Below are 17029 nucleotides of genomic sequence, written 5' to 3' on the forward strand. Positions count from 1 at the left end.
CCTCACCCCCACAACAAAGGCTGATAGCTCCACTGACTTATGGATACTGGACTCTGGAGCTTCTTCTCACATTACTAATATGAGTCAAGGTTTTAAAAGGTTAAAGAAAATTAACTCATCTGTCAAGGTTGCAAACGGTGATACTGCTTCAGTTGTTGGGGAGGGTTTCGTTTCTGTACCTGGGCTTGGAAAAGTAGAGGGTGTCTTGCACGCCCCTTCCATAGCCAACAACCTTTTGAGCATCACCAAATTGTGTGACGATGACAAAGTGGAAGTCTTATTTCGCAAGGGGGGAGGTCATGTCACCCGGGACCAGAAGGTCATTGGAAATATTACCATAATAAATGGCTTACCATATTTTTCTCCCAAGCCACCACAGCCTGCCCCAAGGCTTTCCAAGGGCAGTGTGGGCAAGGAGCCTGAATCTCAGCAGGCACCTACAGTACCACTCAAAGCAACCAGAGCCAAGAGAGTGTCAATGGGAAAGCCAATTCACGATAAGTGCGCCCACTTATTGCACAGAAGGCTGGGTCATGCAAGCTTCCCTGTAGTTAAAAAGATGGGAGAATTTGCTGAGGGAGTCCAGCTCAAGGACTGTGATGTGTTTCTGGACTGTGCCATTTGCAAGAAAACAAAGAGGAAGGCTGCTCCTATATCAAAGGTGTCATTACGCAAGACTCAATATCCATACCAACTAGTACATGTTGACCTAGTTGGGCCTTTTACACCTTCCCTAGGAAAGAAAAGATATTTTCTCACTGCCGTTGATGATTTTTCACGTTACGGTCACGTATATACCCTCACAGAAAAATCTGAAGCTTTTGATGCCATAAAGTCACTGTACAACTTCGTAGAGACCCAGTACAAGACCAAGATCGCACAATTGCAGAGCGATCGTGGGGCTGAGTTCATGTCTCAGAAGTTCCAGGACTGGGTAAGGCGTAAGGGCATCCACCATTTTCTAACTGCACCGTTCACCCCGTCGCAAAATGGTGTAGCTGAGAAAAGGAATGGAATCCTGCAAACCATGATGCGTAGTCTGATTGCAGACGCGGGTGTCGCAGAATCATACTGGGGGGAGGCAATTCATTATGCCAATTACACTTTAAACCGCACCTGGAGCAGTGTCGTGAACCAGACCCCATATTTCCTGGTTCACGGTAGGAAACCAAATCTGGCACATTTGCGTGTGTTTGGCTCCTATGCATGGGTACACATCCCCAAGCAGCTGCGGAAGAAGGGGAGATCTGTTTCCCAGAGACTAAGGTTCTTGGGCTATGCTCCTGGCTCCAAGGCCTATCGTTTCCTGGGAGAAGGGGGCAGGCCTGTGACTTCCCAATCTGCCTCTTTCGAAGAGGACTCCAATTGGACTCAGATCCACTCAAATGATCTGAGCCCATATGCCAACCGACCCAGCAAGGACACCCCGACCGCGACATCACCAGAGGCGACCTCGTACCCTGCCACCGACGAAAGTGAGGAACAAGACGAAGATGCGTCCAGTCCCATGGAGGAAGACACACCGTCTTCACCCCCAGCGACACCTCAGAGACCCGCGGAAGAAAAGAGCGGTGAGTGGCAGAAGGTAAGGAGGTCAAAGCGGTCCAACAAGGGGGTCCCGCCAAAGAGAATTGACATTGGCCACATCGCGTCTGTCAACAGCGTTGTGGTCACCCCAAAATCCTTCTCTGACATCCAGGAGCTACCCATCGAGGAGCAGGAGAGATGGCAGCTCGCGATGGAGAAGGAAATGCAGAGCTTAAAACAACTCAAGGTCTTCACCCCCCAGCAACCTCCAAAGGAGAGGAAAGTCATTGGCACAAGGTGGGTTTACAAGGCCAAACCACTTGCCAATGGCCTCTACCTATACAAGGCCTGTTTGGTAGCCCAGGGCTTCGCTCAACGTTATATGGAGGACTACTCGGAGACTTACTCTCCAACCGTCCGGGCAGAGAGCGTCAAGGCCGCCCTCGTGACTGCAGCCGCTCTGGGAGAAGAAGTCTTCCAATTTGACATCCAGACGGCTTACCTCCACGCCAACTTGGACCGGCAGATCTACGTGAAGGCTCCTCCTGGCTACCAGCAAGAAGGGGGAAATACATGGTTGCTTCACAAAGGGTTATATGGTCTTAAGCAGTCAGGGAAATTATGGTATGACTGTCTTAGAAAGAGTTTAGAACGAGTCGGTTTCTCAGAATCTCATGCAGATCAATGTGTTTTCACACGCAATTCCAAAGGTACCACAGAACGGGTGTTAGTTTATGTGGACGACCTATTATATGTAGGGCCTAACAAGGAAAGGTGTGATGAATTTGCCAAGGCCCTGGAAGAAAAGTTTACTCTGAAGTCTTTGGGGCGGGTTGACAAGTACTTGGGTGTGCATATTTTGGCCACTAAAGGGGGGTTCGCTCTATCTCAAAAAGAAAAGATAGAGGAATTACTGGCCAAATGCAAAATGACAGAATCCAATCCTACGCATAGCCCACTGCAAAGCGACTTTTACAACCTCACCCATAAGGACGGTCCTGAGTTCACAGATAACACGCTCTACAGATCTGTGATTGGCTCCTTGCTATACATCAGCAATTGGAGCAGACCTGACATAGCTTTAGCTGTGAATCTATTGTCCAGGCACGTGGAACACCCAAAGGAATTCCACTGGACTGCTGTCAAAAGGGTGCTCAGATACCTAAAGGGCACAGCTGATGCTCTTCTCATGCTAGAACCAGAGAAGGGGAAGACGGCCCAGCTCTCCGCTTACTCAGACGCAGACAGGGCTGGCGACTCCAAAAGTAGACGGAGCACTTCTGGTTTCCTCATATTGCTAAATGGCTGCCCAATACATTGGCATGTTAGGCAGCAAAAATTTATTTCTTGCTCCACGGCCGAGGCTGAATTTGCTAGTCTGTCAGACACGGCCAATGATTTGACTTGGTTCAATGAGCTGATAACAAACATCTGGGCATCTCCCCCTCTGCCCATCCAAATTCTAGAGGACAACACTGCCGCAATTGCAATCTCGGAGGCTTATGCAGTAGGCTCCAGATCTCGCCATATAGACATACGCTATAAAAATGTCAGGCACCTTGCGAAAGAGGGTTTTATACATGTTGAGCACTGTAATACAGCTGACCAGATAGCTGATCTGTTTACCAAGCCTGTTCCCGTTGACCGGCACAACCTTCTGTGTAAGCGTTTGTGTTTGGCCTTCTGAATGTTTTTCATGCATGTCCATGACACCTGCTCACCCCTTACATACATTCACTGGTCCCTGTCATTGGCTGGCAAGAAGGGGAATTGTTAGATGTTTAGTGCCAGCCATTGGCAGTTCCCCAAAAGGGTCATCAGATGGAGGCAAAGAGACTTCTTTGCTTCCACTGATGAGCCAAGGGTCCCAGACCCACAGCCCCATTGGCGAGAGAGTTTTATGGTCAAGGAGGGGCCAAGACCCCCCATAAATACCTCTGCACGAGGGGCTGCTCTTTGTTCTCCATTTTCCAGCTTCTTGTTCTGCTTCTACTCCTAGTTAGTTTAGTCATGTAATCCTAGCTTGTTTTGTTTTATTTTATTTCTCTCTCACATGCAGGCATGAATGCTTTCATGCCAAGTATTTCTTTCTCTTTGATCTATCATGAATAAAACTAATATGATTGCATCTCTGCGTTCTGCCTTTGCTTGGGAGCTCCTTTAACGATTCATTGTGAGTCCACCTCACAGGAATTGGGTCACATGATAGCAGTCTTCCAATATTTGAGGGGCTGCCACAATGAAGAGGGGTCTATTCTCCAAAGCACCTGAAGGCAGGACAAGAAGCAATGGATGGAAACTAACCAAGGAGAGAATCAACCTAGAACTAAGGAGAAATTTCCTGACAGTTAGAACAATTAACCAGTGGAACGGGTTGCCTTCAGAAGTTGTGGGTACACCATTACAGGAGGTTTTTATAAAAAAAGACTGGACAACCATTTGTGTGGAATGGTATAGAGTTTCTTGCTTCTAGCAGGAGGTTGGACTAGAAGACCTCCAATGTCTCTTCCAACCCTGTTATTCTGCTTCTTCCCGCCATTTCTGAACATTGAGGGGAATATTGTGTCTGCCAAAGATTCTTTGCTGCTTTTTTCTGCAGAAGAAAATATTAACTTTCCTAAGGAAATGGCAGAAAACATTGTTTCCTGCTTTTCTGAGAGACACAATATTCAGATATATTCCTAAATAAAAATCTAGGTAATCAGTACCAAGCAACTCCAGAAAAGGGAGAAACCTGAAAGAGCTCCAGCAGAATGCAAGATCAAAAGAGAGAGAAAGGAATCAGATGTAGATGCCTAATTTAGAACGGTGCTCAAAAGAAGACCTGGGAGTAAATCCCAGAGAAGATTTCACAATCCAGCATTAATAAATGCCTCTCTGGGAATCTTTTTCTTCGACACTGCTTAAACTCCCTTTTTAGCAAATAGAAAGAAGGGAGGTCTATTATTTCTCTGAGCCAGAATAATAGTAATTAAAAATAATTTTTAAAGACTCAAATTTCTCACTAGACATTGCCTTGACTAACAAATTATCAGAAGAAGCCAGTTCATTTAGAAATACCTGGGTTTAGCCATGCTTCAGGAACCAAAAGCTTATCCTTACTTAAACAGCTAAATTTTCCCATCCCAATGGGAACTCAAAAACAGGAGATGAACTACTTTTTCTAGGAATGTTCTGTAGGAATCTGCCTGTCTTCCATACCTGCATATTTATTTATTTTTTTATTTATTTTAATTCCATTTATATCCCTCCCTTCTCCGAAGACTCAGGGCGGCTTACAAGCTTAGCAGTAGCCTTCATTCTATGTATATGCCTGCTTGTTAGGGCTTTCACACACACCCCAAGCAGCATTATTACAAAGTCAGCTTATTGCCCCCAACAATCTGGGTCCTCATTTTACCTACCTCGGAAGGATGGAAGGCTGAGTCAACCTTGAGCCTGGTGGGACTCGAACCTGCACTAATTGCAGGCAGCTGATGTTACTTAAGAAGGCATTAGCCCACTGCTCTTTATGCTTGCCTTTTGACTAAACATTCAGTCTCTAGTCATATCTTCTAACAAACTAATATTGACAGTTCTTTGAATGGAGAAGACATGTCATATTTTCTATCCATACACTTACAGGATGTATTCATAAAAATCACTTGACAAGGTCAAGTAAATAGATAGTAACTGCATTTGCAAATTCACTAAAAACAGGTTACTGTTATACCTAGTTCTGCCTTGGCGTTTTGTGGACAACCTATAGGTTTGGTTAATTTATGACTCAATCTACATCTGAATATATGTCCATGTCTGGTACCCAGGAAACAAATTAATTCAGTAACCACATATAGGTAGTCCTTGATTTACAACCACAACTGGAACCAAAAGTTCCATTGCTATGTGAAATTTTACGTGCCCAATTTCACGATTTTTTTTACCAGTTGTTAAGCAAATCACTGCAATTGTTAAGTGAATCATGTGTCATCCCCCACTGACTTTGCTTATTGGAAGCCGGTTTGGAAGGTTGCAAATGGTGATCCCAGGATGCTGCACCCATTGTAAATCAATGCCGGTTGCCAAGAGCTCAAATTTTGATCGCATGAGGGATGTGCCATGATAGCTGTAAGTGCAAGGATTGTTTGTAAGTTTGTAAGCTGGCTACGGCTTCAATTCTTTTTTTATTATTATTTACCATCTTCAAGCAGCTAACAATACTGTATCAGAAGAAATGCATAGTGCTATTTTCTATTTGCCTATCCTATAAAATCTATGGGCCTGATGAAAATATGGACTCTTTTAGACTTGAGAAATGAGGACCCAGATTGTTGGGGGCAATTAAGCTGACTTTGTAATAATGCTGCTTTGGGTGGGGGTGTGAAAGCCCTAATAAGCAGGCATATACATAGAATGAAGGCTACTGCTAAGCTTGTAAGCTGCCCTGAGTCTTCGGAGAAGGGCGGGATATAAATGGAATTTTTTTTAAAAAAAGTTCTTAATCATGGTCTAATGCTGTTAGGACAACTCGCTGTGGCCATCTCGCCACAGGACAACTCACTTTCATAGCACTATTGTCAATGTTCACTTACCCTCTTCTATACTCTTTTTGAATAAATCGTCATCTGTACAGACAGATATCACTGGAATTTGATAGTTCAATATGTAAATGGATAGCACTGAAAAGTAGTGTGGTTGCGTTGATATGACATAACATTGTGTGAGGTGGGAGATGGCTTATTTGAATATGCTGTATTCCTCAGTGTTATTGAAGTTATATCCGTAATATTACCTACTACTTCTTTTGTTCAATAGTTGTAGATGTGTGTTTGTATATATTTTATTATAAAGTATGTTTTTAATTATTGCAGCACAACAGCCTTATTAGTTAGTAGCAGGTTATGCATTTCTGATCATAAAACAAATGCTTTAGGAATTCTGTTACCAATTCCTGTTAATGCTTGCTCAGTATTTATTTTTATTTATTTATTTAATTATATTTTTATACCGCCCTTCTCCCGAAGGACTCAGGGCGGTGTACAGGGCAATACATATAAAAAAGCGGAATACAAAAGTTAAAAAACAATTAAATATTATGCCCGAATATAAACCGTAATTAAAAGCCATATTAAAACCCCAACCCTAACCCATCAAACCAGGTTGGATTGCTCGAATAAATAAGTTTTTAGATCCTGCTGGAAGGAGCGAAGGTCGGGGGCCATCCGGAGCTCGACCGGCAAGCGGTTCCACAGGTCTGGCGCACCCACAGAGAACGCCCTCCCCCTAGGGGCCACCGACATTCTTTGATCGGAGGCACCCTGAGGAGGCCCTCTCTGTGGGAGCGCACTGGACGGAGGGAAGTTGAGGCCGGCCTCAGGTGTTGCCATAGGTAATCCGGACCCATGCCATGTAGGGCTTTGTAAGTCATTACTAACACCTTGAATCTCACCCGGAGGGCAACCGGCAGCCAATGCAGCTCGCGGAGCAAAGGTGTAGCATGGGAGTATCGGGAGACCCCCAGCACAACTCGCACGGCTGCATTTTGCACCAGTTGGAGCCTCCGAGTGGACTTCAAGGGCAGCCCCATGTAGAGAGCATTACAGTAGTCTAGACGAGAAGTCACGAGCGCATGAGTGACTGTACGCAAGGCATCCCGGTCTAGATAGGGTCCCAACTGGCGCACCAGGCGAACCTGGGCAAAGGCCCCCCTAGTAAACAGAAGAAACGATGAATGATATAAATGCAATCATTTATATCCACTAAAAAGTAAATATTCAATTTGATAAAGTGTAGAATTAAATTGCTTATTTTAATCATTTTTTTTCTTTTGATTTAAAACATTATAATTCACTAATTATTCTGATAGAATCTACTAAGGGACGATCACTGCAAAATGAATAAATATTTTTAAAGCAATGAAAAACTCGTGTCAAGATTTGTTCTGTCAGCTTTCAGTATTGGGCTTCAAATTTTGGCTTTTATGGTATTTTCATTCTCTCTACAGATTGCTAACAATGGAGAAAGAACTATGAACCATGAATTCAGAAAGCAATATAGTGTGTAATTGTGCTCAAGAGGTCAAAATCTTTCTATTGCTGTTGTACCTATCCTGGTTACACACTAAAAATGAGATACCGGGGTGAATTTATTTTTTCAGGGACTATATTAAATATTGAAAAATGGTTCTCCTTTTAATGCTCCAATAGATATTGGATACTTAACGGTTGTGACTTAGATTGTTTTCTCTTAATAGTTTATTCTTTAAAATGTTGACTTAGTCATCCTATTTGCTGAATGCCATAAATTCTGCAGAGCAAACTTATTTATAAGTGTACTCCCATAAAGGCAGTTATAATAGACTCTGCACCTGCCATTATATTCACTGATGATGAAGAGTAAGAATTCTGGAGAAAGAATCCAATATTTAATTTATCATCTCTACTATTTAGGAATGTTGCCCTGGGATTCTAGCATCCAACAGGAAGACCTAAGTGCTTGAGCCACCACACGAGAAAAGCTTCCTCAGTCACAGGTACACAGCACAAAAGGACAGGGAATGCTGATTTGTATGTGACTGCTGTGATATGAAATTGTACCTAAACAGAAAGACTGCTGAGTTATGATCAATATATAGAAAAGCAGTTGTTCTCTTCACTGAACTGAAGCCTTAGACTAAAATCTGTAAGAGCTTCTAGGTTTTCTCTTCATGCTTTGATCCCGCCAAATAGATTGTCAAAGCTCGTAGTTCAGGTCTCCTTCTTAAGCTTCTCTCTCCCTGTGTCTGTCTCTCTCTCTCTGTCTCTCTCTCACACACATGATTTGAAGACTCTGCAGGATAACTGTAATTATAATGCCTTGAATAGCACACTGTCCTACCTTGTAATTAGTTAGCAATCTATCAGAGGATCTTGTCTGATGTCTGCAAAACATAGCAAGTGTTTGGTGAAGACAAATTGTGAAAATGTATGTATAAAAAAATGCACTGGCTAAGTCTTCCTAATGAGGTTATAGAAACATACTCCTGGATCGAAACCCATAATTTCAATATACAAACAGGAAATTTCATTTTTTAAATGTTAAAAAAGAACACCTAGCTATCTCTACATTTTTTTTTAGTTCCAAGCATTTGAGTAAAATTATTATCTACGCTGTGCTCTCTGGATCACAGTTTTTTTTTCCTTGCAGGTACTTGGTTTGTGGAAGGGGAATATTAAAATATGGATATTTTTTTCATTTGTTTGCCTGAAATACTTGAGTACATTCTGAATAACATTTACTTTCATAAAATATGCTACAGAATTAATAGTGGTTAAGAGTTTTAGTAAGCTCACATATTTTCAAAACTGAATTTAGTGTTTTGTTTGTTTGTCTGGCAAAAGATGTATGCTAGGTGAGTGTTCCTGTTAATGTTCATTCTGCTGTAGGACAGGATGGAAAAGCTCCAATCCATCCCCAGCAAGATCAATGGCAAAAACTGTTTACATTCTTAGTGCCTCAGCTTAACAGCTAAATGAATTATAGGCACCAAAAGAAAATATCTGTTGTGTTGCTGTATTTGTTGCTTTTCTTACATCTATTGCTTATCTTATCCTTTAAATAGTTTGGTTACTTTTGCATTTTGAATAATGACTTGATTATAATATTTAGTTGGTTAAAATTATTTACACAAACTTGTATATTAATAACAAAACTATTCTAGAAATGTATTTCGTATTTTATTGTTGCATTAACAAAGTTGAAGCCTGCAAATCTGTGCACGCATTTTCAGGGATACGTCCCATTTATTTAAATGGATTTTTTTTCTTATTTAACATACATGGCACTCCAACTTAAGTCAAATTCACTTCTAAACCATTTATCTTGTGGTTAAGATATCCTTACTTACAGTGTAAATAAAAAATGGACTCTGACCTCAACTCCTGGTGATTCATTGTGCAGCATTCCTTGCAACCATACAAAGGTGATCTGCAGTTGGTTTCTTCCAGTTAGGTGGGGTTTTTTAAAAAATATTAAACTACCCAATCCAACTCATAGTCTTGGAATTTCCAAACTGCCTCCCTTCCAAGTATTACATAGGGTTGACCCTGCTTAGCTTCAGAGATCAGGCAACCACAGCTACATGCTGCCACCTGCTGATCAATCTTTTAACTGTTAGGGATAATGGGTACAAAGAGGATGCCTTTTAAATAGGAAACACTCTTTTCTAAATTGTGGAATAATCCACCACCCCACTTTATTTAACATCCCATTTTATTTTATGCTTTTTATTTAAAAGTATAAAAAAACATACCATTACCCTAATGTTAGTTACAAAATATGCCTTGTTTTATAAATTGAAATGTGTTTTCCTCCAAACGTTGCTTTCCTCCCTGCTCACCTATACTTCAAAAATGTTTAAATATATTATGAGTACAAACTAAGATTCTAGTTTTGTTTGTGTTAGATACTGGGTTCGTTGCACTGATTGACGAGACGAGGAGAGTGAGTTCAGCAAGGATCATTGTTTATTTGGTTGCAAGAACTGAACTGAGAAACAGGGCTGCAAATGCAGCAATTTATACTCTGGCCTCTAGGCGGCGGCCAATAGGTTTGAAGCAACCTATTGCCGCCCTAGAGATAGCCAATGGTGGCGCTGGAGACGGGTTGTCTGAGGAGCTGGGAGCCGTTAGCCAGCTTCCCTGCTTAAGCAACCTTCCAGCAATTAACCCCACATGATATTCCAAGCAAGACAAAGCCCAATACATTACAGTTTGTATATAATGGAAACCAATGAAACCAATGAAAAAAAATATGTCACATTTGGCCAGCAGAAGTGAAATTTCCCACAGTTCTATTCTCATATTGCTTTCCTTTTTATCCTAGACATGGATTGATAAGGTTCTAGCTCTTATAATTTTCAATATACTTTTGGAAATTTTCAGAAAGATATTATAGGTTTTATGTGTTTTCTAGCTTCTGTACAAAGTCAAACTCTGTAACATATGCCTGGATATGTAAAGAAACCTCTTTGGATTGTTAAAGGAGCTTTGCATTTTATTTTGCTCTTTTAGTTTCTAGCTCTGGTATGTAGTGAAAATGCTAAATATCTATCTAATTCTCAATGTATACTCAGCTTTTCCTTAGATTTATATCACATTTTAAACTGTAGTGTCTGTAACTCTTCCACAAATACAGCTATTACAGCATAATCTGTTTTTCATCTTCACAGATTCAAAGCAGCAGAAGAATATAGAGGCTCTTCCTCTCTTTATTAGCTAGGAAGCAAGGGAGATATATGTGTTAAGTATTTACTGTATCAAGTCTTTTTGAATACCTTGCTAGTTAATCTCAGATAAAGGGTATGACTGACTGATGAGAACAAAATAAGTTCGAAATGGCCATATCAGCCTCCCTAATTCTTTATTAGCAATTTGAATAATTTACACAAATAATGAACTGTCATAAGTTGTGACTATAGCCTGCGGATAGCCTTGGGATAGGTTAACAAGCATTTAACATATATATATGTTAAATGCTTGTTAACTATTTAGATTAACTTGCTAGGCCCCAAACATGGGACAAATCTTTATTTCCTGTTTCAGCCTAACCGAAGGCCATCGACAGGCAGTAGTCACAACAGTGACAGCTCATATTTCTGTAAATTTTAGATTGCTAACAAAGAATTAAAGGGAGACTGATATGCATTTCAAACTTATTTGTTTTCATCAGTCAGCCATACCCTTCTGAGATTCGAATTTCAGAAGGGTATGGCTGACTGATGAAAACAAATAGGTTTTTGCTTATTTATCTTTCAAAAATTTTGAAAGAATTTTGATTTCTTAAATGTGGGAGTTGACTTATTTTGATTACATCTATAAAATAAGGGCTTCCCTAACATTCATAGTAACAAATGTTTCTGTTTAATATTTCCATATACATTTATATAGGTTAAAAATACAATATAATGAACTAGAACTATTTCAGCTCAGCATATTTTTACTCACCATTTTAGCTTGTCTTTCCTTTCTTTAAACCAGGGCTGATAAGTAGGACTTGGTATTTTGGGGGTGAGGGGCAAGGGACAGTGGGTAGGGCAAAGATACATAGTGAGTAAAGATGTGGATGGGTCAGTGATGGAGGCGGCGGTCAGGTGGGAGTCATGAGTATGCTTTTCTTTAGGAAATTGTGTTAAGCCTTTTTTAAAAAAAACTCATACCACAGCTTTCATGAACCTTGTTGTTTAAATGGTTTCATAGCTGATAGTTGAGTTCTGTCCCTTAAATATATGTAAGATTTACATGCAACACTATTTCCTAACAGTATTTATGAGAATTTGTCAAGATGCAACACAGTTCATGAGGAAAAGGTAAGAAAACCTGCTTATTAAAAATATCTTCTAAATTTGAAGCTGGTATATCTGCCTCAAATTCCAGTATAATGGAATTTTTGGTGACTCTTTAGGTCTGAAGCTTCAAACTGAGCAGCAAAATAAAGAAATGTCCTATGCAATCATCCAGTCCTCATTGATCTCAATGTTTTATGCATGAGAGGGAAGGATTAAAGGTGTCTGAAAGAGTTACTGTGAACTTTCTTTACTAAATTACATTTTGCTTCATTATCCAATGGAAAGTGCAGGGGAACCTTCTAGCTGACAAAAACAATAACCGTCACACTTAAAAAAAAATAGCTGCTTACCGGTGGGGTGCTGAAAATATAGAATGATGAACCCTTCAGTGCCAGGAACTTGAATGTATACAGTTGGGGGGAATCTTCTCCCTGGAGTCTCTCATTCACCCACCCCATATGTATCACCTTCAGTGGATAAAAATGTTTACAAATTAATTTCAATTTATTAGCCAGGGTAAAATATAACTATTCCTGTATAGCATCTAGTCACGCATAGATCTATGTGCGTTGTCCATAAATTCTGATTATTTATCTCAGAACCAGCACCTTAAAGTTATTGTGGACATTACAAGCACAGAAATTGCCCCAATTTTAAGGAATGTGCATTGTTCTATAATTATGGGAAACTGAATGCAAAAATATGTTATAGCTACAGAATATGAGAGGCCAAGATAGAGCACTTGTGTTGTATGTTTAGCAAGTACAAGGACCTAGTTATATTATTTCTTTAATGAAGAACACTCAGTGGGATCTTAAAGATTTTTGTCCAATGTTCTACAAATTGGCTGCCCACCAAAAAACACGGACTATTATGTGTTTTGAATGCAGAGAAGAATTGACCACGACCCATCACTTAAGTTCTTTACACATATAAATCCAAATTCAAAAATCTTTTAGAATGTACAGAACTGTTTGATGAGAGCAGTCATCCTTATGAAGTAGGCCAGAACAAGAAAGAGACTCCATGGAAGACTAAAAATTATTTTTATTTAGATTGGCTATAGTGACATAATGTTGCAACTGTATCTTGCACTTCCCATCCTCCCTCTTTTATTTGCAAGCCTGTGATATTTTAGTAATCCCCTCCCACCCTTTAGACTTAAGCAATGTATGCCTTTGGGTTGCCTTGATAATGGATCTTCCTTCTCTCATCATGGCTGTTTTCCACTTTACTTTCTACATGAGAAGCCATGTTCTCCATCCATACTACAAAAACTGTCTCAGCTTCTGTCAAACCCCCTCAGTTCTGCACCGATAAAGCAGATCTGAAGACACAGTGAAGGGGGTGATTGAATGAATTTAGAGATGATGACTCAAAGAACTGCAACTATAGAAAAGTATCCAGCTCTTCTTTATTATGGTCTGTATGACTTGCATATACAATTGAATTGCAAGCTTCATATGGTGACCCTGAAGAGCTGCCCTCTCTCTCCTAAAGGATGGATTTCTTTAGGAATATAGTGCTGGATAAAGACAGAGAGCTCAGTCCTTGGGGCCAATCAACATAGCTCCAGCAAGGTGTATTTGGTGTTGCTGGTATTGCCAATACTTTTGTGCAGGGAGTATGGATCAGAAGAAGCACAACTGTTTGGTCAGCTCATAGCAAAGCTTGTCACTATCCGTGGGGATAAACATTTGGGGGAAAGACCACACCTTTTAGATGGACTCTGTCAGGCCAGAAATAAATATCAGTCCCAATTAAATGATATTGCACAGTCTGAGTATAGCAACAGCATTTAGAGAATGTAATAATATTTCCAACGGCGTTGAAGGGCTGGGGAAAATATGAGCAATGATAATGTCTTGAGGAAGGTTGAGACCAACCTTGAAAAGAAAGAAGTATCTGGAGGAGAATTTTTTTTAGTCCCTATGAAAAATAGCAGTGGAACTCTTTGTAAGGTACATTCTCCTGCTTGACAACCTGACACAATTCTTGCTTCAGACTTTAGTAGATGCATCAATCTTATCAGATGTTGTTATAGAACTTGTTAAGTGAGGAAGAAGGTCTCTTGATAGATGTGAAATTTATGAAGCCAGATGATACAAGCTGCTTATCAGATCCCTGGCAAAAGATTCAGAAATGAGAAGAGATCAGGAGGAACCCTGATACTTCTATCAGCAAGGACCAAGCTGAAGAGGTGCCCTAAACAACTTTATCAAGATTGACTAGGCCAGGGGTCAGCAACCTGAAACAGTGAAAGAGCCACTCGGAACTGGTTCCCTCACAAAAGGAAAAACTGGGAGCCACAAAAAATGTGTGTGCATGCGCATACATGCGCACATGCGCAGAACAGGGTTTGACTGAAGAGTGGAGCCAAGGCGAGATATGCACCTACCCTGCATATTTGAATTGATTGGTTGAACTTTTTTAGTCCCACTTTTTTTTTTGGACTGCACATGGCAGAGGACTGGGAGCCGCAGGAGACGGCTGAAAGAGCCACATGCAGCTCCGGAGCCGCGGGTTGCAGACCTGTGGACTAGGCAGTTGACCTGAAAAATTACAGTTAAGCTAGGGAGAGTTAAATAGTCATCAGTTAAGGTCAGCTAACTGGCAGTGTACCGAAAGTGCCTAAACCAATCAGAAGGGGGTACTGTACACAGGACCTGTCAAAGTTTTGAAAACGGTCCTTGAGCACTCAGGTGCTGAAACCAGAGTGTTTTTTATTTTGCCTTCACACTGAACTAATCTTCTTTGTTTATTGCTTCTGTTTGTCACTGTGGCAAAGTAGACACTGACAGAATAAAGAGCACAGATGCCTATTCTGGATTTTTGGGCTATTGAGTCACCTACTGATCATCAAAGACAAAGAAAGACTTATGTGCTGAAACAGAAATGACTAAGGAGTTGCAGCTGCAGTATCAACGAGAAGAACTTTCCAGAGATATATAATTGCTACTAAAATACATTTAATGTAAGCCTATTAAAGAAGTCTAAAATCCCAGCTCTTCCCAAACTTGTCCTGCAAATGTTGAAGGTTCGAATCAAGTTTCCGTTGGATTTCTGGGGAAAGGTTTAATTCTCACAGACTTTCCCACATTATTGGATATAATTCATTTCTGGCTTCTGGATGTCATGTATCTTAGTCTCAGTGACATGAAAGATGCTCATTGGCGAGTCAGTCCATGGATCACTGATTCTAGAAGTTGGCTAAATTAATGTACATGTGAAGACAGTGTACATTTTGTTAGGTCAAACTCTGCCCAAATGAGAGGTAAAATGGAAAAGCTTCCATTTTTGTTTAGAAGATTACATGTTGAAGATTTAATATAATTTTCAGTTCACCTGCCTTTAAGAATAGTAAAATACCTAGAAAAGAGAGAAGTATAATTCCCCAAGAGGAATACTCCCAACTACTATACTTTATAGAAATTAGACTTCCTGGCATAACCTTATAGATATTGTAGAAGCCACTGAATAGTTTGGAATGCAGTTAGCCAAGAAGTCTATGTGCATACTCTGGGTACAATTACTAGAACATGAAAACTTTTTTACTATGGAAATGAGATGGAAAACTTGATAAATAAAAAAAATAAAAATAGACTATAGTGAAAAAAGACAAAGTAGGGTTGCTGTAGTCCTTACTTGCATATAACAGACTATTGTCCTTGTAACTGGACTGGAAACAGTTAATCTATGGAACAAGAATCCAAGGATTCTAATTAATAATATCTATTAGAAGGAAAGTAAAGGTTGCAACATGTGACTTCCAACAAAATCTCTACTTTCAGGCACGTATATGTAATAAAGACAGAAGATTTCCCTTTGCTTTTCTTCTACTTTTTCTTTGCAAAGGACTGAACACCTGTCCCACTTTGATAACTTTTAAAACTTTTATTAAGATTGAAAGTACCCTTGTGTCACTATAAGAGCCAGTTTCCTTCCTTCCTTCCTTCCTTCCTTCCTTCCTTCCTTCCTTCCTTCCTTCCTTCCTGAAATGTTACCCTCCCACCTAACCCCATTGCAAAAGTCAGAAGAAAAAGAATTATTTCCTTCTGAGAAGTTCAGGTGAGTGGCAGCTGCAGTGGCAGCTACAACATTCCGACACAACCATCATTCTGGACAAGCAATTCATCCCAATCTTGATCAATCCCCCTAAGGCTCAGGATTGAATAGGCAGTGGGAAAGAGTTTACGCCAACTTGAATATCAGGGGAAGACAGAAAAGATTTAATTCAGCCTCTAGGAAAGGCTCCACTGGTTCAGAAATTGGTTTGGCTCTAAAACTCTTTTTGAATTCCATGTTTATGCCTGAAGAGCAGTTGGTAAGGAAAATGCAGCATTTCAGAAAGAGCTACCTTGAAGTCCCTATTATACCTAGCAACATATATTATTTCCAGGATTGCTTAATTTCATTACATTGTAATCAATGACTAAACACATCCATCCTGTCTACCTGACTATCTACACCGGGGTGTCAAACTGCTGGCCCGTGGGGCGGATGCGTCATGTGGAAGCCACGCCAACCCCATTGCCGGCAATGGCAAAACCATCCTGATACATTGTGCGACATCATGTGAAGTTGTGAGTTTGACATGTCTGATCTACACAAACCGTGACGATGACTATTTCTGCACCTGTATTCTAAAACTGGGGGTGGCTGCTCAGGTGATGCATCTGAGGGGCTGACTTGCAGAAAGGAACTATCATGGTTGCATTAGTACTTGAGTATTATCTCTAATGCATATTATTGACAAAAATAATGATCTTTGGATAATCTGCAATGTAAAGTTATCTGGCTGAAAACTGAAATTCATCTTTAAAATGAGATGTATATGTATATTAAGATGAGATCAGTCATCAGGTGTATTTTAATATGATACTTGATTAACAATGTGCTTGGAAGTAGTAGTATTGGATATAAATACTCCAAGATTTCTGTAATTTCTTTCCATAGTAGTCATGCCTTCATTTGGAGGTTACCCAAACCACTGGTTTAAAATGCCTCCCTACAATCCTTGATGCAGCATAAAAGTACTCCAACATAATTTGCCTTGGCTGTATATGTGGTCTCTATTCTGCCTCAGAGTGGTACTTACTTTGGGCAAATTGAGGTTTAGCAATTGATGTACTTCCTGCTGGTTGTAAAAACATTCATCAGTTGTTCTCCATAATGTGAAGTGGGTTGGAGGAGTTTTGA

General features: G+C 40.3%; 1 protein-coding gene across 1 annotated transcript in view; it reads right to left on the reverse strand.

The window, feature by feature from the left end:
• The window catches only part of SNTG2 (syntrophin gamma 2), a gene marked incomplete at both ends in the record, with an annotated part of 260611 nt that overhangs the window by 40223 nt on the left and 203359 nt on the right, over positions 1–17029 (reverse strand). Inside the window, one exon of the mRNA XM_081314298.1 lies at positions 12181–12297. Within this exon, the coding sequence (XP_081170424.1) occupies positions 12181–12297 (117 nt within the window). The remainder of the gene's footprint in view (positions 1–12180; positions 12298–17029) is intronic.

Source organism: Vipera berus (assembly GCF_964194415.1).
Source record: "Vipera berus genome assembly, chromosome: 1".
Classification (NCBI taxonomy): domain Eukaryota; kingdom Metazoa; phylum Chordata; class Lepidosauria; order Squamata; family Viperidae; genus Vipera; species Vipera berus.